The sequence below is a fragment of the Mus musculus genome, chromosome 16 (assembly GCF_000001635.26).
Source record: "Mus musculus strain C57BL/6J chromosome 16, GRCm38.p6 C57BL/6J".
NCBI lineage: Eukaryota > Metazoa > Chordata > Mammalia > Rodentia > Muridae > Mus > Mus musculus.
This window is the reverse complement of record NC_000082.6, coordinates 93,582,716-93,605,100: the sequence shown is the minus strand read 5'-3', so window position 1 is coordinate 93,605,100 and position 22,385 is coordinate 93,582,716. Positions and strand designations below refer to the sequence as shown.

The 22,385-nt window shown below is 48.9% G+C and overlaps 1 protein-coding gene across 22 annotated transcripts; it reads left to right on the top strand.

Moving 5' to 3' along the window:
* The first annotated feature begins 309 nt into the window (after positions 1-309).
* Positions 310-21,644, top strand: Setd4 (SET domain containing 4). Of its 22 annotated transcripts, XM_030249097.1 has the most exons (14): positions 315-1,535; positions 1,905-1,964; positions 3,303-3,463; positions 5,794-5,889; positions 6,436-6,784; positions 7,681-7,740; positions 8,766-8,803; positions 11,766-11,854; positions 13,798-14,227; positions 15,016-15,190; positions 17,201-17,282; positions 18,784-18,864; positions 19,799-19,922; positions 21,417-21,644. In XM_030249097.1, exons 7-14 carry the CDS (start codon positions 8,783-8,785, stop codon positions 21,549-21,551), a joined length of 1,137 nt encoding a protein of 378 aa, XP_030104957.1. In that variant the 5' UTR covers positions 315-1,535; positions 1,905-1,964; positions 3,303-3,463; positions 5,794-5,889; positions 6,436-6,784; positions 7,681-7,740; positions 8,766-8,782; the 3' UTR covers positions 21,552-21,644. The 22 variants fall into 22 exon arrangements, 14 of the variants coding, with proteins under 14 accessions (XP_017172466.1, XP_017172467.1, XP_030104959.1 ...); XM_030249095.1 differs by lacking the exon at positions 7,681-7,740 and having other exon boundaries at positions 314-1,535; XM_017316973.2 differs by lacking the exons at positions 1,905-1,964; positions 6,436-6,784; positions 7,681-7,740 and adding an exon at positions 21,201-21,300 and having other exon boundaries at positions 313-1,535.
* The last annotated feature ends 741 nt before the right edge of the window (positions 21,645-22,385 follow it).

The window sequence follows — 22,385 nt, the reverse complement described above, 5'->3', positions numbered from 1 at the left end:
AGGTAGACAGAAACAGTCGCCCCTATCCTTTGCATATAAAGGATCTGGAACAAACACCGCACCCCCCCCCCGCGACCCCCCCTCCCAATCAAGACCCTGAAATTGAATTCAAACGTAGCGATTCAGAGATTGCAGAAATAAAAAGTAGCTGATATTGTTAGCATCAGGACCTCCCAAACCTATGACATCACATAGGCGACAGCGCGACCTGCAGCATATTCCCAGCATCCACTTGGCTCACCTCCCACCTTTACCTTCATTACGTCATTTTCCATATAAATAAGGAGAACGCCCCCTCTGTCACTCCCTCTTTTCTCTTTCCGCCGCCACCTCGTCCCTCTCTCTCAATAAAACCTCTTCCACGTGGAACTGTTTTGGCCTAGTATGCTGTTAAGACGCGACCTGACATTCTAACACATCAGATATCTATCCCAGTGGCAGTGGTTGCAAAAACGTACAACAGGCGCTGTAGTGTCAGAACCCAGCTTTCTCATTCTGTCCCTTTCTCCCTTCCACATCCTTAGCTACAAAAACTCCAGCTTAAAGCATGAAATGTGCCTTTTCCTGACCTCTGGTCTTTATGTGACAAAGTCCCGTGCTTGGATCGCGACATGCAGAGCTAGAACTAGAAAACCCACTTCTTTGAGTAAAGCTTGCTCCTCGCTGTTTGAGGACGTCTAAATTCTCTCTCTCTCTCTCTTTTTATTTCTTCCCATAATCCTAATTCGTACTTTTACTCTGACCCTAACAGTTCCAGTAACAGTCTTGGGACAAGACAGAAATGCCTTCATAGTGGATAAGAGGAAAGGCGGGGGACAGGCTGTCTGGGAGAATGGACCGCCTGGGTCCTGGCAGCTGGAGGGCAGGGCAAGGTGGGGATCAGGTAAGCCAGTCTGGTGGAGGGGGCAGGAAGTCGGAGGAAGAAAGGACACGGTGAGGAAAGACTTCCCGTTGGCTATTTGGAGCATGGGTCAGCAGCTATGCTCATCGCGTTATGGCGTAGCTGTGGAGGCCTGGGAGTTGCGCATGCGCGTGCCAGAGGCGTAGGCTCGCCGCACCGCAGCCGCTTTCTCCGTAGCTGGTGGAGCGGTCTGCGTCCGTACCCCGGCTTCGCCGCGGTTTCTAAGGTAAGCAGGAGCACTTCCGGTGGGCCTGGCGTTGCCTGGGCAACGGGAGCGGGGTTCCGTTGGCTTTTTTGAGTTCTGTGTAGCTCCAGACCCCAATTTCCTCTGCGCGTGTGGAACCTCTCCCGGAACGGAAGTCAGGACCAGAGCGACTACTGCGCAGGCGTGGTGTGCGGCCAGCGGGCCTGGGTTGGTTCGCTGGTGCGGGTGGCATGGATTGATTGATGTCCGGTCCGTCCAGGACTGCGAGCCAGGACGGCGCTGTGGCGTGTGGCCATCACTGAGGCCCCGGTGGCAAGCAGGGGGCAGGGCTGCGGTGGAACTGCGCGTCCTTGTGCACCACACGTGGGCTCCAGGACGGACCTGGTGCCTGGCTCCAGACTGACTCGTAAAGCAAGTCTTGCTGCCGAGGTAGATTAAACTACCTGGGCGGCTTGGTGGGCGGTCCTTTCCTGCCCTCCTTTATTTTTAGAGTAGATTTTAAAATCATTTCCACTGGTTTGGCACATGTTAGATGGATGTCACTTTAGTACGGTACAGGGTAGGATGGAAGTAGTAAAGGCTGTTAAGAATGCTGGACGTGGTGGCGCACGCCTTTAATCCCAGCACTTGGGAGGCAGAGGCAGGCAGATTTCTGAGTTCAAGGCCAGCCTGGTCTACAGAGTGAGTTCCAGGACAGCCAGGGCTACACAGAGAAACCCTGTCTCGAAAAACCAAAAAAAAAAAAAAAAAAAAAAAAGAATGCTTTCATATAATGTTCTCTAGGGCGTTTTGTTACAGAGTCCTGGCATTCTTTTTACCCAGAGGCAGGACCCAAAGGGGTTTATCTTATGTATAAAGGTAAGTTGCCTACAGGTATGTCTACGCACCACACGCTTGCAGTGTATAGAGAGGCTAGAAGAGGACATTGGATCCCCAGGCAGTGGAGTTACACATACGGGTGCTAGGAACTGAACCCTGATCTGCAGGAGCCCCTTGCGCTCTTAACCCCGGAGCTATCTCTCCAGCTGCCCACTCCCCGCCCCTATCTTTTAAACTAGAATTTTCTTCAACTTTAGTGTTACTCAGTATTTCTTGTATGGTTTTAAATGTTAGCATGTATCTTCCAAGGACGCTTGCCTGTGTTTCTGTTGTTAGTTTCTACAGTTGGTCTACACTCTTGTCTGTTCCTGGATCTTTCCTTTTTGGCCTCTGAGAGGCTAATGTGGAATGGAGTCATTTTATGTCTTCCGGTCTCTCTGCCTTGTGCTCTCTTTAGTCTACTGCGAATGCCCATTTTAATCATTCTGACCTTTAGAGCTAAAAATCCACTTTACACCGAGTGGGGCTTATTTATTTTTTCTAAGACTTTTGAACTGATGGGTGCTTCATAATGACCGGGTATTTTTTGTATTAGTTATTATTTTATGTGCATAGATGTTTTGCCTTCGTTTTCTTCTGTGCACTGAGCTGTGTCTCCAGTCCCTGTGTGTTCTTCAGCACAGTTACGTAGCACTATACTAAATGTTCACTAGCATTGAGCTGTGAAAGTCACCAGAGGATATGTTTAGAAAATCAGCTGTGAGATTTTAGTCGGTAGGGCCTCCTGATGGTTTTGTTTGCTCCTTTTAAAGCAGTGGTTCTCAACCTTCCTGATGCTGCTATCCTTAAATACAATTCCTGATGATATAGTGACCCCAGCCATAAAATAATTTTGCCGCTATTTCATAACTGTATTTTTGCTACATTATGAATCATAGTGTACATGTCCAATATGAAGCATATCTAATAGACGACCCCAAAGGGGTTGTGAATCACAGGTTGAGAACTACTGTTTTAGAGGCTTCCCCTCATAAGTGGAACTTGTTACTTCAGGGATCCCAATTGAGCACTAGATAAAATGGTTTGGTGTTCAAAGCTTTTAAGAAAAGGATTTTTTTTTTCCTTAAAGAATGAAAACATGGGGCTGGAGAGATGGCTTAGCATTTACAAACACTGACTACTCTTCCAGAGATCCTGAGTTCAATTCCCAGAACCCACATGGTGGCTCACAACCATCTGTAATGGGATCCAATGCCCTCTTCTGGTGTGTCTGAAGACAGTGACAGTGTACTCATTTATATGTAAAATAAATAAATATTTTCTTAACAAAAAAAATCCTGAAAACATTCACCAAAATAAGTATTTGTATATTCAAAGGTGCCCAGGCCCGTGGTTCTCGTCCAGCTGGAAGGGAGGGCTGAGCTGCGAGTTGTTCTCAGCTAAACACAGCACAGGCTCCAGGGATAGCATGCAGAGACGAAGAGGAAGAACAGAGAGGGCCAGGAAGAGACGGCGGCGAAGCTCTGGTTCAAGAGCAGGTACAGGCTGCTGCTCCTGGGAGGAAGCCCTGTGTAGAGGAGGGTCTGCTCACCGTGCTCCTCAGAGCACTGTTGTTCCTAAGGAACACTTGTTAATGGCGTCCCTGTGTGCTGTGAGAGGTGAAATGTGCCTTACACACTCCTTCTGGTTTCTTCTCTGTGGCTCTGCTTCTGTCTGTCCATCCCTTTCCCTCCTCCTGTCTGTCTATCCCTTTGCTCTGCTCTCTCTCTCTCTGAAGATGATCAGATGTGTGTCTGATCGACGGTGTGAAATACTTTGGTCTCGTCCTCGGCCTGGTGGATGCTGCCTTTTCATGGATTTCTTGCATCTGTCGTCTTTGGTCTTGTTTTCTCTGTGTTGAATATCTGCTTTTTGTTTCTCTGTTTCTCCTTTAGTGTTTTATATTAGATTGGTATATTAATTTCTAATTGCTTTTTCACTATATACTTTTTACATAAGTTTATTTTCATTTTATGTACGTTGGTGTTTTACCTGCGTGTATGCCTGTGGGAGGGTGTTGGGTCCCCTAGAATTGTACTTACAGGCAGTTGTGAGCTGCCATGTGGTTGCTGGGAATTGAATTTGGGGGTCTCTGGAAGGGCAGTCAGTGCTCTCAACCACTGAGCCATCTCTCCATCCTATATATGTGTGTATATATGTGTGTGTGTTTGTGTGTGTGTGTGTGTGTGTGTGTGTGTATGTGTGTATGTATAGAGTTTCACTGCGTATCCCAGGCTGTGCTTCTACTCATTATATAGACCAGGCTAGCCTCTAACTCACAGATGTCTGCCTGCCTCTGTCTCCTGAGAGCTGGGATTAAAGGCGTGGACCACCGTGCCTAGCTTACTAAATATATGCACACATACACCCATTTATTACCATAGTGATAGTTTCAAGTCTTACCCACCCATTCTTTACTAGTTTGAACCATGGCCTCACTATAGCCTACGCCCTGAATATACTAGTAACTGAGGCTGGCCTTGAAATCCTGGTCCTCCTGTCTCCCAAGTGTTGGGGATAAAAGTGTGTGCCACCCCTTGTTCATCCGTCTTGATCAGAATCTGTTTTTGTTTAGGTTTGAGTGTGGGCTGCCTTCTCTGAATGACATGTACCGGCTAGCTTAAACAGAAAGGTCGAGAAATGTAACATCAAGGTCTGGATACCTTGGAAAGAGCTGTCTGCCCAGCTTGTGGCTAGCTTGAGTCTCATCCTGTCCTCACGTGGCAAGGAAATCTGTGTTCTTTCCACTTTTGGAAAGGGGCGCTGGCAATCAAACCTGTGGCCTCATGCATAGTACCACTGAGAAATGTCCCCTCTTTTAAGGCCACCAGTCATCATTGGAAGCCATCAGGGAAGGGCCGCCCTTGTGACTTTAACCCCAGTTATGCACTTCAGGGTCCATTTCCAAATATCACGAGAGCTTCGACATATAATGAAAAGAAACATAAAATCTAGTTAATCTGTTTATGATGTGTCCCTTGTTTTCAGTGGTGTTTATAGCTTTTGATGTATACATACACATATACATCATATACTTATACATACATGTATACATGTATACATACATACATACATGTATACATATGTATGTATATGTATATACATACATATATATATATATTTGGATCTGTGAAGAATTTTGTATTAATAGCACTTTTGGAATTTGAATTTTTGGTTATTACTAGTATGTGGAAATAAAATTATTTTTTAATGTATTGTTTATATCTTATTTGCTAAACTCATTTGTTGTTTAGTAGCTGTTTTCATAGTCTTCTCAGATAGTCCATGATTATACTTACATCTTCTGAAAATAATTTTGCTTTTTTTCCTATTTGATGCTTTGTATTATTTCCGATATCATGCTGGTTAACTATCTACTCTATCTCACCCTGCTTCCGATCTTAGGAGCAGGTCACTTAGCTTTCACTGTTGCTGTGGTAGTTGTGTGGCAGTGCTGGGTCGCCCTGGGCTGTTCCCAGCCCCTGCCCTGCCCCACCCACTCCACCCTGCCCCACCCTGCTCCTGTCCCGCCATCACCCTGTGTTTTCTGTTACATGTCTCTGGGTTTGGAAGTTAGGAAACTGTCTTCATTTGTTGGTAATGTTTACCAGACTGAAAATAGATTTTATCAAATGTTCTTGTGCGTGCATTGAAGTAATGGTTTTGCGAATGGCTTCTCTGTTTAGCTTGTATCGTTTTCATTTTTAGTGAGATTCGTTCCCTCTGTGTTTTCCTGTCTGCTCTGCCTCATCAGGTTTATGCCCTTGAAGGGCTGGCCCTGCTGATCCAGTGGTGGTAACTGTGCTGTGTTCTTTTCTCTCCTGGTCAGTAAATGAGAGCTACAGATCAGAATTTATAGAGCTAAGAAAATGGCTGAAAGAAAGGAAGTTTGAAGACACAGACTTAGTACCCGCCAGCTTTCCAGGTGAGAGTCAAGGGGAAGGTGGGTGTGTCATTCCTGGAAACACATCTGTTGCTGTATATTGGGCTTCCTATGTCACTATTGGTGTGTGTATTTTATCTGACTGTCCAAAGAGGGGTGGTCTATGGAAAGAAATGACAAAGAGAAAAAAGAAGATGTAAAGGAGGAGAAAGATAAAATAAGATGAAGCTATGGATTGGGTGTGGCAGCATACGCCTTTATCCCCAGCACTTGGGAGGCAGAGGCAAGCCAGTCTCTGAGTTCTAGGTAAGCCAGGGCTATGTAAGGAGACCTTGTCTCATAAATAAATAAAAAAATAAAAAGGGAAAATAATGAGGGAAAGACAAAGTCTGGGCACGGGATGCACCCGGGGCACGGGATGGGGAGGGGAGGGGCATCCTTTGAGCCATCTGTAAAGAGCCCACACAACTGGCAGGACCAGCGACCCCAACCCAAGCATCTGTAAACAAACCTTCAAAAGTGTTCATCTTCATCGGCACTTTCGGAATAGCAAGTTGAGAACATTGTTGAGATTTCATCTCATCCCAGTCAGATGGCCACTGTCATCAAAGCACGTGGCCAGGACCACTGGAGACCTTGAGGAGAAGCAGGCTCCCCTGTGTACTGCTGGTGGGAATGCAGCCCAGTCGGCCTCTCTGGAGAGCAGCATGGAGAACCCTCAGAAAGCTAAAAAACGAATCCACCACACAACTGCGCTGTAGCACTTGGCATATGTCCGAAGGACTCAACAGAACAGGACTCAGCCATCTTCACTCCTGCTCTGTCACGGTAGCCAGGGAACGGAAACAACCTAATGTCCTTCAGCAGTGAAGTGTGGATGTGTGCACAGCGGGATTCTACTCTGCTTCGAAGGGAAATGAGAGCATGAGCTTTGCAGGTAAATGGATGAGCATGAAAAGACCCTGTTGTGTGAGGTAACCCGGACCCAGAAAGATAAACAGTGAGTGTTCTCATGTGAGGTGCCCAGCTTCAAATCCTCAGATGTAAGTGTGCCTGCCGCCTTCATGGAAGAGGCCACTCTTCACAGCAAACCACCACAGAGCACCGCAGCTGGACACAGTGCAGAGATTGACAGATCATGGCAGCCCAGTCCCAACAGGGACATCTATCTAGATCGGAGTGTCTGTGTCCCTGAAGAAGAAGAAGGTGGCATGTAGGAGCAGTAGACCAGGGTGTCTGTGGGAAAAGTCTCTCCTAGACTAGGGTAGGGTTAGGGTTAGGGTTAGGGTTAGGGTTAGGGTTAGGGTTAGGGTTAGGGTTAGGGAAAGACTAGTCTTTCCTAGTCAAACAAGACTGGAACAACAGCGATGGCAATGTACATGTTAACACGGAACAGGCAAAATGTTGTGGGTCCCACCCCTGGACAAGAGCTACAGGCAGCTGAAGGCTGCTGGGAGGAGGCTGTGTCTCTCCCATGGATGAGTCCCAAGTGGTCAGCCTTGAAGTTAATACAGCCTGCGTTAGTCATCAGCTTAGCAGAAGTTTGGGTCTCCTGGAACCCCGGCCTGAGGGAAAGACCTCGCCCAAGTCCTCACATGCACAGTGCTGCATGCTGGCTGCGTGCTGATCGTATGCTCCACCCCGTCCCTGGAGGCTGTAGGGTTTGGGGGATCATGCCCGTAGATGGGGTTGTCTCAGGCACAGTGCATGAATAGATTTCTGAGGGTGAGGCAGGTTCCAGCTAACCATTGTAGTGACTTTTTCTGTAGCTTGTGTGCCTCCAGGACAGGAACCCTTGCTGGGGGCCTCAGCAAATGCTGTCTTGTCCCTTAGGTCATTTGGATTTCTCTCATGGAGCTGCAGCTTTGTGGGCTTCCAGTCATCCGAACTGAGGCAGGTTTACATTTTCCTCTGGAATTTGATAGCCTCTTGTGGGGGAAGACATTAACAAAATTTGACATTAGTTGGGAACCAGTTTCTTAGAGCTTGGGCAATGCACTATGGACACATGCCTGCAGACAAGGCCACAGGTGGGTTGAGGTAACTACAGAACACACCAAGGTATCACAACAGGGCATGCTTCATAGACTCATAGCTTTAAAAACATATGCTGTTGGCTCATCCCTCTGGCCACTAGGGAGCTTCATTTGGGATATATTAACTTCTTAAAGCTCCCAAGGTAAATGATTTCCCGAGCGTGTCTCTGGCTGAGTGAGGTGATGCACCAGAGAATGGCTATTTGAGTGAGTCACACGAGGTGACGGAGCCACCAGGCTGAACATCAAGAGGGTATGATAGGGGCAGAGTGTCTGGCAGAGTGAAGTATGGATGCGGTTAGGGAGGCAGAGCTTTTAAAGGTGATGTGGAAGGTGACGTGGAAGGCGTGCACCATTGCTCTGGTGCTGTCCCCAGGACAACAGGATGAGCCTGAGTCTGGTGCTGGGCAGGCATCCTCTCATGAGTGTGTCTGTGTAAAGTGCTGGTTCCTGTTGGAAGACAGTTAATATGAAGAGTCTCCCCTCCCCTGGCTCCATTTGTCAGGACCAACACCCGTTTCGTTTCTGATGCCATTCACAGGAAGGTTGAGGTCTCTGCTGGTTTATGAGAGTGACCTGCATTGCCAGCCAAGGACAGGACCTTTCACTTTGTGTTTTCTTGTGCCAAAGGATGGGCACTAAGTTCCGTTCCTAGGTTAGCACATGGAGTTCTCCAGAAGCCACCGGGAGAGCAGTGTGAGCATCGTCCTGTGTCAAGGCCCTTAGGGCATGGCCGAGTCACAGAGAGGCCAGGTCATTCTCCAGAATAGCTTTTTTGCTCCCTTCATCCCTGGGAGGGAGAGGCTGAGACACTGTTGAGTGTGTAAGGGCTCGCCAGGATCTGCAAGGTGCAGTGGGATTTACTCTGTGTTTTCCTTCTAGGAACAGGAAGAGGGCTGATGAGCAAAGCGTCGTTGCAGGTGAGGACTGTGTCTTTATCCTTGAGGCCCAAGATGGATGGTGGGCTTGGTGTGTGTGTGTGCGTGCGTGCGTGTGTGTGTGTGTGTGTGTGTGTGTGTGTGCGTGTGCATGCATGCATGCATACGGAGTTTGCTCACATCAACTGGATCAAATCTGTAGCCACTTCTCACTTACCAACTGGGTGTATTTGGTTAGGATTATGTCCAGGAAACTTGGGTTTGCTGTGTAGCGGACATTGGAGCCTAGATTGTATGAGGGATGTCGGCAGTAGCTGCTCTTGTCAGAGTGGAAACACGATGTCAGGAGGCCCTGGAGCCTGGTCCAGAGCCTGGCTCCAGTCCTCCAGCTGGTTTCCCTCCTGGAGAGTGGCGTCCATGATAGAGGTCATCTCCGTGGACTCCTTTTTGTTTTTTTCTGTGCTATTTTAAAACATTAACCAGTATACAATGTTCTTAAAAGTTACAAATTAATTTCTTTATTTTAAAATCACATACACTTAAATTTTCAACAAAATTTTTATTCTGATGTTTGTATCCAAAGTCTTACCCACAGGACGCACACTTTGCACTACAGAGCTACAGCCTAGCCCCTAAGTTTGATTTTTAAATTCCTTAACTTAATTTGTTTAAATTTAGTCTTGTATGCATGCTTAGCCAAAAGAATGTGCATTTCTGTGCTGTGATTTTATAATGCTACTTTGTTTTTATTTATCATATTTACTACTTTGAAGTATTCAGTACCAGTGAGCGGTGCCATGCTAGTGTGTGGTATTTCTACTTTTTATTAGGTGAATCATCTTTAAAGTAAACTATTAGTATGTGGTTTTGGGATGTGCCACTGCATATGTGCAGATCAGAGGGCAACTGGGTGTTGTTGGTTCTCTTCTTCCACGCTCATGTGAGTTCTGGGCACTCCAGGTTTGTAAGGCAAGCTCTCTACCCCTGAGTGTTTCTGTTTTTCATGACTATCATAACTGACTTTGCTCCAAAGCAGTGCATGGGAGGTGAACTACAGCTGTCCCGCATACAGCATGTGTGCCGATGTGCTTAGAGCGTGAAATGGACATTGACCATGGCTTGGCTCTTTCCTCTCCTTTTTTTTTTTTTTTTGCGGTATGTGGAGAGATGTAGGTAGGTCTTTAATGTATAGTTTGATGTATATTATACTTATAGATACTATAATGAGCCTGCTCAAGTCTTTTCTCTGTTGTGCTAGAAGTCAAAAGCAGCTTGAGGAGGCGTGAGTTATTGTCCATCACGTAGGGAAGTCAGGGCAGCAGCGATTGGCTGGAACCTGACGGCAGGAACTGAATCAGAGACCATGGAAGAATGCTGTTCCCTAGGGTCTTGGTTTTCATGACTTGCTCAGCCTGCTTTATGGTACAATCCGTCCAGGGTGGCATCACCCACAGTAGGATGTGTCCCACCCATATGCCCACAAGTCAGTCAGATGGAGGCAGTCTCTCAATTCGGACCTCACTGAGGTAGACTGTCATTTGGAATGACACTTGAAAAGGTGGATTATTTTCACAATGCAGCTCTGACGTGTAGAGCTAATGCGCTGCGGGACTTTACCCATCCTGCTGAGTTCTCACTTCTCCTTCAGGTATCACTGGTATAGATCATAATGCCGTAAAGTGGGGGCGCAACGTCAGAGAAAGTCTGCAGGCAGCCACGTGCTGCAGGGTTGAGGAGGAGGCTGAAGCCAGACAGAATACTGAGACCATCCTCGTTAATATTATTTATAAGACATTTAAGCACATTTTCAATACTTTTCTTTACCTTCTAAGGAAGTCTTGCAAGACTCTTCCGACTCCTCAGACCTGTTTGAGGTGTGTTGTGTAGTGAGGAAAGGAGAACATGGACAGATCCCGGGAGTTTGTATGTCTGTTACTTAGTTGTCTTTTTCTGTTGGCTTCCACTTCTTTTTTTTTTTTTTTGGTTTTTGGTTTTTGGTTTTTTCGAGACAGGGTTTCTCTGTGTAGCCCTGGCTGTCCTGGAACTCACTCTGTAGACCAGGTTGGCCTCGAACTCAGAAATCCACCTGCCTCTGCCTCCCAAGTGCTGGGATTAAAGGCGTGCACCACCACACTCAGCCTGGCTTCCACTTCTATATGTGTTGTGAATATATATACTGTATCTTTTGGTGGTTTGAATTCTTTTTCTTTTTTAAAGTATTTTTTGTTGGCTGATTTAGTTGTATAGATTTGAACCTGATTCAAAGAGATTCTGAGTTTTGTTGAATGCAATGAAAATATGTGATATAATAAAAATTATGAGACTTAGAAAAACAAGTTAAATGCTGTCTCACTCCGAAAGAGAAGAACCAAGGCATAAGACACATCATGCTCAATCAAAGCCTAAGTCCTGCATTGTACCTCTTGATTCTGGAGCTCGCTGTCTGGCATCTGGAGCTCACTCGCGATCTCCTGGGCTCTGCCATCCATGAACACCCACAGCTTGTCTTGTAGGCTGAGGCCAGCTCCACTCCACTCCTGCTGCGGTCCCTCGTGGTCACCTCATGGTCCTGGCATCCCCAGGATACTGGGATCTCCTCTGCAGCTGAGGCTGTACCTTCACCAGTGTCCTCTCCTGGCCTCTGACAGTGCCAAACTTGTTTCTTCCCATGGCCCTTCAGCCCTGGCATTTCCATTGCAACAGAGGCTGCACCGTCACCAGCGGCCTCTCTTGGGTCTCAGTGCCAAGCCTTAGCTGTTGCTTCAGACACTTACGTAAACGTTGTTTACCCTGTTGATGTGCAGCCTTGGCTCCCCCACTGGGCCCCAGCCTCCGTGTGCTGACCCTGAGGAAGTGCCCCCAGAAGATCTGATCTCCACGATGCTGGTCTTTGGTTAATCAGAGCTAATCTTGAAGCCCATGCTCATCCTCACTGCTTGTCCTGGTAAAGCTGAGGTTTTACTTCCGCAGTGTTCTTCCTAAACTCTGCTTTCTCTTTGGCAAGGAGGGCCAGGTGATGATCTCACTGCCTGAGAGCTGTCTGCTCACCACGGACACTGTGATTCGAAGCTCCCTAGGGCCCTACATTAAGAAGTAAGTGACCACACCTCACACCTGGTGTCTGCCAGTGCTGCTCACAGCCCACGTCGGCAGCACAGGGCGTGAGGACCCAGCTCTCGGCTAGCCGAGAAATACTTAGTACGATTGAAGGTTTATTCTCTTCCAGGGTTGTTCTTGGTTCAGTGTGAACTGTGTTTCCAAGGTTTTCCAGGCTGCCTAGGATGTGGTGCTCACCCTGTCCCCTATTTACTAGAAAGTGAGCATGGGATGGGATGGTGTACGTGACAATGGTGTGGCTGTTTCCTTCTACCCTAGAAAGCTTGGCAGATGCTAGGCCACTGTCCCAGGTTCACCCTGTTGTACCAGCTTGGCTTCTTCACCTTTGAACAGATTTGACCTTAGGGCAGAGCTTTAGTTAGGAATGGGGGAGGGTAGGTGCTGTAGGTTGAGAGCCACGTCCTGGGCATGTGGTGGTGAGCCTTGCTTTCAGAGCATCCCTGAAGTCAGAGGAGGGAGAGCCTCAGCAGAAATTATTTCTACGTTGGGTTCAAAGATGGTGCTGACCCTTAACCCAAGTGGATACCCCTCCACCTGCTCTCTATGAACCCCGTTACCGCCAGCTCTCTATAGGCCCCTCCCCCGGCTCTCTATGAACCCCATTACCCCTCAGCTCTCTATAGGCTCCTCCCCTGGCTCTCTATGAACCCCATTACCCCCCCTCTCTATAGGCCCCTCCCCCGGCTCTCTATGAACCCCATTACCCCCCCTCTATAGGCTCCTCCCCCGGCTCTCTATGAACCCCATTACCCCCCCCCTCTATAGGCCCCTCCCCCGGCTCTCTATGAACCCCATTACCCCCCCTCTCGATAGGCCCCTCCCCCGGCTCTCTATGAACCCCATTACCCCCCTCTCTATAGGCTCCTCCCCCGGCTCTCTATGAACCCCATTACCCCCCCTCTCTATAGGCCCCTCCCCCGGCTCTCTATGAACCCTGTACCCCTGGCTCTCTATGTGCCTGTGCAAAGTGAAGATGCTCTCTGGCCCTTATTCTCTGAGTCACTCAGATCGCAGTACAGTGTGTGGTAACATGGGAATTTGGGCTTCGAAGAATAACGGTAATGTTTCTGAGTCTGTTTGTGCCTTAGGGACTGAATTATGAGTAATTATTCAGCAGCTACATGATTTGTATTAGAACCTGGGAGTTTCGGATTCCACAGTTCTGTCTTGGTGGTGCCGTCCAGTAGAACCCCCAGCAAAGGTGTGGCTGCTTTGTTCTGCACTGTCCAGGAGCCACAGATGCCTGTGCAGTGACTGGAATGGGAATGTGCCTTGTGTTACTAAACAATGATTCCTTTTGGTTTGGTTTTTTTTTTTTTTTTTTTTTTTTTGGTTTTTCGAGACAGGGTTTCTCTGTGTAGCCCTGGCTGTGCTGAAACTCACACTGTACACCAGGCTGTCCTCGAACTCAGAAATCCGCCCGCCTCTGCCTCCCGAGTGCTGGGATTAAGGGCGTGCGCCACCACACCCGGCAAAGAATGAGTAGTAGTTTAAATTGAAATAGTTACTTGAGCCAGCATTCACTGTGTTGGCTGGCGTGGCTCTGTCCTTCTACCCTCTGTACCCTGTGTTATTTACCCTGTGTTATTTACCCTGTGTTATTTACCCTGTGTTATTTACCCTGTGTTATTTACCCTGTGTTATTTACCCTGTGTTATTTACCCTGTGTTATTTACCTTTACACGGTAAAACTCAGAAGCCTTCAGCAGGAGAACCAGGCTGGAAACAAGGTGTTGGGTTTTTAAACGGGAGTGAATCTTACCTGCTAGTCACGGAAGTGGCGGCTCGGGAGAGGCACGGCCCTAGGAAAGATGCCTGTGTCTTGGAGAGTTGACAGTTTGAACACAGCCCCTCTGAGGCAGACGACATTGTGAGAGTCCACACTTTAACTCTTCCCATCTGTCTCCTCATTTCACCAGGTGGAAGCCTCCTGTGTCTCCTCTGCTGGCCTTGTGTACTTTCTTAGTCTCAGAAAAGCATGCCGGCTGTCGGTCCCTCTGGAAGTCTTACCTGGACATCTTACCCAAGTCATACACCTGCCCGGTGTGTTTGGAGCCGGAAGTGGTAGATCTTCTTCCCAGCCCTTTAAAGGCGAAGGCGGAAGAGCAGAGAGCCCGAGTGCAGGACCTGTTTACCTCCGCTAGAGGCTTCTTCTCTACCCTGCAGCCTCTGTTTGCAGAGCCTGTGGACAGCGTTTTCAGCTACCGAGCCTTCCTGTGGGCCTGGTGCACGGTGAACACCAGGGCTGTGTACCTGAGGTCCAGGAGGCAGGAGTGCCTTTCCGCAGAGCCGGACACGTGTGCGCTTGCTCCGTTCCTGGACCTGCTGAATCACAGCCCACATGTGCAGGTGAGAGGGCGGCATGGAGACAGGTCCTGCCGTTACAGAAGCCTGCCATGTAGGGACAAGGGTTCTGAGTCAAGGATGGAATGGTAGTGGAGGTGTAGCCTGCTTCAGGTGGATGTGCCGGGCCACCGCCTTCATGCTGCCCTGTCGTCATTCTAGCAAATGTCTGCTGAGCTTCTGCACTGCGCTGCCCTCCAGGCCTGCGGGCCCTGTGCTGAGCCAGGCCTTTCCCCGATCCAGGCAGTGACACTGGGCACACAGAGCATGTGAGGCTGGACACAGGGACTCAGTCATTCCCCAGCAGCCTCACTTGGATTTTATTGCTGTTTGTGGACATTTGTGGACCTTGGTGATTCTATAGATGACCATAGAAAGCCCCAGCCATAGTTGGTGGGAGCCTGAGGGTCCTGAGCTACAAAAGACCTTTCTTACCTTAAAGAACTATTAACAAATAACAGCCAGTGATCAAGACCACAGTTGGTGGAGCCTTTGCAACTGCTAACAACAGTCTTAGTACTGCCATAGTTTCTTCTCTTAGGCTGTTTGTGACAGATCAACTCCCAACAGATGTCACGCTTGGTCATTTTCAGAGTCCATGACTGGAGTTCCTCCCTCACCTGGGTAAGGGCGAGATGGAGGAGGGAACAGGCTGAAGTGCAGGAGTCGGATTCTCTGTCCGTGGGAGTCTCCCTGCTGAGCGTGTCACACTGCCTCGTACTGAAATTACCATGGTGGCTTGATGAGCCTTTAGGCCTGCGCTAACAAGAGGACTCTCATACCTTCTCCTGTAGGTAAAAGCGGCGTTTAACGAGAAAACCAGGTGCTATGAGATTAGAACAGCCTCGCGCTGTAGGAAGCACCAGGAGGTGTTCATCTGCTACGGCCCCCATGATAACCAGAGGCTGCTCCTGGAGTATGGCTTTGTCTCCGTCCGCAATCCTCACGCCTGCGTTCCTGTCTCGGCAGGTTGGACTGGCTGATAGTGGTTATTTCCCGTTCTAATGGAAAGAGCTGTCCTAGGCAACATTCAGTTTCTCAGGCAGAGCCTGCCTGCGCTTCCTGAGTGGAATTTCTTTGTTGAAGTAAAATCAGCACAACTGATTGATACTGATTGATCGGTTCATCCGGGTCATGAACCAGGACGGTGGAGTGGGAAGAGAGCTGCTTAGCGGATGAGTGTGAGTGTCACGGCTGGGAGGAAGCAGGCATCTTTGTTCTGAGGCGTCATTGTTGCTGCAGAGGGAGTAAGCCTGTCGTGAGTGGAAACTTACTCAGCACTCAGGTAGAAGAAGCAGCTAAGCCCTGAGCAAGCCGCCAGAGGCTTCAGTGCCCGGCTTATGTTCATCTGTGTAGGCTGGGACGAGTATAGTATAGTAACTCTCAGGAGACACTGTCTGCCTTCGTAAGGCAGAATATCAAGTATGCTTCCTAGAGACACAAGAGCCAGAGCTGGGGCAGCGAGATGGGACGGGCCAGTGGGTGGAGGAGGGGCTTGCCGTAAAGCTTGGTGACCCGAGTTCAGGCCTCAGGACGTCCAGGGTGGAAGGAGAGAACTGGCTCCGGTAATTTGCCCTCTGCCCTTCCGTATGTATGTGGTACACTGACAACACATGATAAATGCATGCAGGGATTTCTCTGTAAAGAAAAGTGTGAGTGGGGACTTGTCCAGTGAGTTAGGAAGCCGGCTGGCTTTGAGATTGGCCTGTTCTGAGTCCTTGTAGTTGTCTTGTGGTGGCTCTGACTGTAAGCAGTTCATGTGTGTCTTAGTCAGGGTTTCTATTCCTGCACAAAACGTCATGACCAAGAAAAGAAGCAAGTTGGGGAGGAAAGGGTTTATTCAGCTTACACTTTCCACATTGCTGTTCATCACTAAAGGAAGTCAGGACTGGAACTCAAGCAGGTCAGGAAGCAGGAGCTGATGCAGAGGCCATGGAGGGATGTTCTTTACTGGCTTGCTCAGCTTACTCTCTTTTTTTTTTTAAAGATTTATTTATTTATTATTATATGTAAGTACACCGTAGCTGTCTTCAGATGCACCAGAAGAGGGCGTCAGACCTCATCACGGGTGGTTGTGAGCCACCATGTGGTTGCTGGGAATTGAACTCAGGACCTTCGGAAGAGCAGTCAGTGCTCTTACCCACTGAGCCACCTCTCCAGCCCCCAGCTTACTCTCTTATAGAACCCAAGACTACCAGCCCAGAGATGGCACCACCCACAAGGGGCCTTTCCCCCTTGATCACTAATTGAGAAAATGCCTTACAGTTGGATCTCATGGAGGCATTTCCTCAGCTGGAGCTCCTTTCTCTGTGATAACTCCAGCTGTGTCAAGTTGACACAAAACTCGCCAGTACACCGTGTAAACACATGGAACAAGCATTATGTTTAACATGGAGTAGGGCCCAGGGGTTGGCTCAGTGGCCTGCCTGGTCTGGCATGTGCAGGCCCTCTCTGAAGGAAAAGGAAAGCTTGCTTCTGTCAGAGTTACACCCCCAAATCCTTGCTTTTCTTTCTTTTTAAAACACAGAATGGAAGTCTTCTATCACCTCAAAAAACAAAAGAGCCATTGCTTTCTCTCTCCTTCAGAAACGTCCGCCAGGCTTCACAGTTTAGGCTGAGGCTGTGGTCACGGCTGCGGGGACTGCTTTGAATCAGGTGTAACGCAGTATTGCCGTCCTGGGCGTGTGCTGAGGCAGCCTGTTCCTAGCTGGCCCCCAGCAGGGCTAACCCTCTGGCGGCTTCCTCTTAGGCTGTTGATGTGCTTAGGGGCAGCCTGAGCCTCGCGTCTGTGCTTCTGTCCTCCGCCTTGGAAAGCTCACAGCTCTTCAGGGAGCCGGGATCTCAGCGAGCTGTCCTAAAGAGGACACTTGGTGTGAACTGGCAGACACTCTGGTTATCGTGGGCGGCTGATGGGAGGGAGAGGGGCATGTGCTTTATCTGAATCACATCCTAAGTCTGATGGTCTCCTCTCTAATGCAGACATGCTGGTTAAGTTCCTCCCTGCAGCAGATAAGCAGCTCCACAGGAAGATAACCATTTTGAAGGATCATGGCTTTACAGGGTAAGGCTTTTCTGTCTGGAAATTATCCCTTCAGGGAGTTCCCATGGGAATACTCCTGGCTCTGGTTTCTGTAAGTGTGACCCTCCTGTCTCTGTGTTGGCTGTCAGGTGGGTGTTTATTAAGCTCTTAGACTGTAGCAAGTTGGGCTTGTTGTCCTAGGCACTCAAGGGGTGAGAGTCAAGCTTGAAACAGTCCTGTCCGTGACCCAGGCCCGGGTCAGGTGGGGTGGAGCTGCGCTGTCACAGGCCATGCTGGTCCCTAGCAGAACATCAGGGACGGTGACCTACACCGGATCCCCAGCTCTTTCACGTCTTCTTTTCTGGATAAAATCAGGTTTTTTGGGTACACAGCGACAGTGGCTGTTTGCTCTCCGGGATGACCAGGGTCTCTGTGTTCATCTCACTGTAAACGTGTGATGTAGTTACCAGGCCGCTTGCTGTGGTCCCGTGACCAAGTTCAGTGTCTGGCTGAAATTGATTGGAAATGGCTTTTAGCCTTGTCTTAGTTAGGGTTACTAGTGCTGTGATAAAACACCATGACCAAAAGCAAGTCTGGGAGGAAAGGGTTCATTTGGCTCACACTTCCACATCACAGGAACTCAAGCACGGCAGAAGCCTGGAGGCAGGAGCTGATGCAGAGGCCATGGAGGGGTGCTGCTGCACTGCTGGTTTTGTGTGTCAACTTGACACAGCTGGAGTTATCACAGAGAAAGGAGCTTCAGTTGGGGAAATGCCTCCATGAGATACAACTGTAAAGCATTTTCTCAATTAGTGATCAAGGGGGAAAGGCCCCTTGTGGGTGGTGCCATCCTTGGGCTGGTAGTCTTGGGTTCTATAAGAGAGCAGGCTGAGCAAGCCAGGGGAAGCAAGCCAGTAATGAACATCCCTCCATGGCCTCTGCATCAGCTCCTGCTTCCTGACCTGCTTGAGTTCCAGTCCTGACTTCCTTGGTGATGAACAGCAATGTGGAAGTGTAAGCCGAATAAACCCTTTCCTCCCCATCTTGCTTCTTGGTCATGATGTTAGTGCAGGAATAGAAGTCCTGACTAAGACAGCTACTTACTGTTTTGTTCCTCTTGGCTTGCTCCTCCTGCTTGCTCATAGAGCCCAGGACCACCTGCCCAGGGATGACTCCACCCACAGTGGGCGGGGCCCTGCGCCATTGTTCACTGATTAAGAAGGTGCTCTGCAGCTGGATCTGAGGGAGGCAGTTCCTCAGCTGAGGTTCTCTTCTTTCCGGTGACTCTAGCTTGTGTAAAGATGACATCAACTAGCCAGCACAGCCCAGAGCAGTCAGAGCAGGTTCCGTTTGTGTGGAGTGACCCACACAGAGGCTGGTGTTACCCAGCTTCATTCGTCGTAGCCGCAGCCTGATTTTCTCGCCTCTGTGTGGAGGTGACCTAGCATTGTACTTGTTCAAAGCCACTGCTGGCTTCCTTGGGTGCTTGCCACGGAGTCGTTTCTACGCGACACATTTGGTGTTGCCTGCTTCTCTTTTGTAGAAATCTGACGTTTGGATGGGATGGGCCGTCCTGGAGGCTACTCACGGCTCTCAAGTTGCTGTGTCTGGAAGCCGAGCGCTTGTAAGTCTCCCCTGCATTACGTACAAGCTGCGCCTACTTCCTGGTGAAGCTGAGGGGTTTGGGAGGCTTGGATTTAGAGGGAAGGAGTGGACTGTGCCCCGCTGCTTTCAGGGGCCTTAGCCTTCCAGAGTGCGTGGCTCTGAGAACTTGCCCCTCTGTCCAGGTGACCCCTGGTGACTGAGTATTGTCAGCGCTGTCACTGTTCAGGGCACATCTGCCAGTGGGTGGCTTTTCCTGTGGTAAGCAAGCTTCTAACCACAACCCTCTAACTGTCCTAACCAGCCCCGCTGAAGGCCTTTTTCGTGAAAGGAGCCGGGTAGAAGAACCCAGTGTAGACGTTCATCTTGCTCAGGCTCCTCACCCTTTCTAAGGGGTTAGGGCTGCCAGTCACACCCCAGAGCCTTCACCTCTGCAAGCCAAGGCACCGTGAGTGACTGACTCACCTGGGTGTAGAGGATGGCCTAGCTGCAGACTCCTTCCATTTGGAGGGCGTGTGGCAGTGAGCTGTGTTTGTGGCTGTCACCTTTTAGGAAAAACTTTCCCTTAAAGGAGCACACAGTGCTACAGCTGCTGAGTCTTGTGGCCATTTGCCAGAGCCTGGCCTTCCGGTTTTGTGTTTCTGCCCCTTGTGCCCCTGTAGCTGGTGGGTGTGACTTCAATGACTTGTCCACCAGACCCAGGACTGCTGTGAAAATAGAATCCAGTCTCTGCTGGCCGGGAGCCGACTGACTAGCTGGCCCTTGATTTACTCTGCTCCTCTTTCTTCCTCCGTGCTGGTGGCTCCCACTCAGGAGCTGAATGATGTCACGGCTTAGGAGCCGAGCTTCACTGTGCTCCGGAAGAATGGGCGTGCTGTGTGTCATCTTGCAGAGTGAGTGCCATCTCCGGTAACGGGGACCTGCTGAAATGACTTTATTGAATATTTCTGCTCTAGCACATCCTGGAAAAAGGTGCTCCTTGGCGAAGTCATCTCCGATACAAACGAGAAGACAAGCTTGGGCGTGGCCCAGAAAATATGCTCTGACGTCATCGAGGAGACGCACGCTGTGCTGCGCAAGGTGTGGGCCCAAGGTTTCAGTCCCGAGGCTGCTTATCATGTGTGCCATTAGGGAAGTCCTGAGAGTTCCTGATGAACAAATGTGGCTGTGTTAACAGGTTTACATTTTACAAGTTAAGTAAATGCGGCTGGGGAGCTGGCCTGATGGTGACGACCGGCATGCAAGCTGGGATGGCAGCCTGTTTTCCCGGGGCCTGGGGTGGGGATAGGCAGAAACCAGTGGATGTAGGTGGAACCAGGAGAATTAAGGAGGCTCGCTGGCCAGCTGGCCTAGTCCAGCGGTGAGTTCCAGGTTAAGTGAGAGACCTTGACTCACAGCAATAGAGGTAGACAGCAATAGGAGCTGGTGCCCAGCATCCCCCTCTGGCTTCTGCGTGTGCGTGCGTGGGCCAGCACATCCCACTGCAAGTTTTATATGTAGTGTACAGTGCACAGCGGTGCTTGATACACACACACCTGTGGAGTGGCTTCACCAAGCACAGCATTGTCCACCTGACTTTCTGTGCTGAGAGCTCTCATCGTCTGTGTGATGAACACGGTGCCTTGTTCCTAACTCTGCTCACGTGTTGCTGTCCAGAGAGCTCTCTCCCCTCTGTGTGTTGACGGACATCCCCACAGTCTCGCCTCCATTCACGTGCTGTCGGCCATTCTTTCTGCAGTCCTAAGTAGAACATGGAGGCTCTGGCCTATTTCATTTAACTTTGTGTCCTCCTGGCTTGTTGCTGATGTCACACAAAGGGTCTCCTGATCCCCGCCCCGTTTTTGTGACATTGGGATTGGAACCCAGGGCCTGATACCTAGGCTTGTGCCCCACACCTGAGTTCGGTCACTTGCCCTTGGTTCTGTTTTGGACTGTACCCATTTTTTTATCCACTGATCATCACTGGGTACTTGGGTTGAATCTTAGCTTTACCTCATGTTTTAGTAGATAGAAATCATTGCCTGGTCTCTTAGTAATAGCATTTCAACTATTTCTTTCTGTGTGTGTTTTAATTTTATTTATTTTATTTTATTTTTTCAAGACAAGGTTTCTCTGTGTAGCCCTGGCTGTCCTGGAACTCACTCTGTAGACCAGGCTTGCTGGACTTGAACTCAGAAATCCGCCTGCCTCTGCCTCCTGAGTGCTGGATTAAAGGCATGCGCCACCACCGCCCAGCAATTTTTTTTCTTTTAATAAGAAATAATTTATAAGAAATGTGATTGTTAAAATTAAAAATTTTAGTGCACTTTTATGCTAAGTGAAAATAAAAATACAAAAGGACAGGTGCTGTCCACACAGGGGAGGACGGGTGCTGTCCACACAGGGATTCCCCAGAGCAGTGATTCCCTACACGTTCATCCTTAGAGTGTTTCTGTTTGGACTGAACGAGTAACCTGGAGTGAGTTGTAGCTGTGGTTACCCCATGTGGGGGAGGGGGTGGGGACTCTAAGCAGTTTACATGGTAAATTTTCTCGTACATTTCTATTATAATAAAAATTTAAAAATAACTTTCAGGTTTCTGACATGAAGGAAGGGACAGTGTCACTGAGAAGCCAGCTCTCCTTGGTGGAAGCCTTGAGGATGGAAGAGCTTAGGATTCTCCAGGCTTCTGCTGAGATCCTGAGTGGCTTGCTAGCCCCCTTTTCCTGACCTCCCGGGGTCACGTGGTTCCCTCCTATGGAGGATGTACCAGCGGCTGCGTCTTTACTGAGGTTGGAATAAACAGACTTTTATATGAAATCATTTGCAGACTGTCTTAGTCGGGGTTTCTATTCCTGCACAAACATCATGACCAAGAAACAAGTTGGGGAGGAAAGGGTTTATTCAGCTTACATTTCCATACTGCTGTTGATCACCAAAGGATGCAGGACTGGAACTCAAGCAGGTCAGAAAGCAGGAGCTGATGCAGAGGCCATGGAGGGATGTTCTTTACTGGCTTGCCTCACCTGGCTTGCTCAGCCTGCTCTCTTATAGAACCCAAGACTACCAGTCCAGAGATGGTCCCACCCACAAGGGGCCTTTCTCCCTTGATCACTAATTGAGAAAATGCCTTACAGTTGGATCTCATGGAGGCATTTCCTCAACTGAAGCTCCTTTCTCTGTGATAACCCCAGCTGTGTCAAGTTGACACAAAATTAGCCAGTACAATTGACCCCTTGTCAACTTGACACACAAACAAATCACTAGTAAGCCTCAACCCTTACATTCTTATTCATCCCCAAGATTTAAATAACTTTAAAAGTCCCACAGTCTTTACATATTCTTAAAATTTCAATTTCTTTAAAATAGCCATCTCTTTTAAAATCCAAAGTCTTTTTACAATTAAAAGTCTCTTAACTGTGGGCTCCACTAAAACAGTTTCTTCCTTCGAGAGGGAAAATATCAGGGCACAGCCACAATCAAAAGCAAAAGTCAATCTCCAACCGTCCAATGTCTGGGATCCAACTTACAATCTTCTGGGCTCCTCCAAGGGCTTGGGTCACT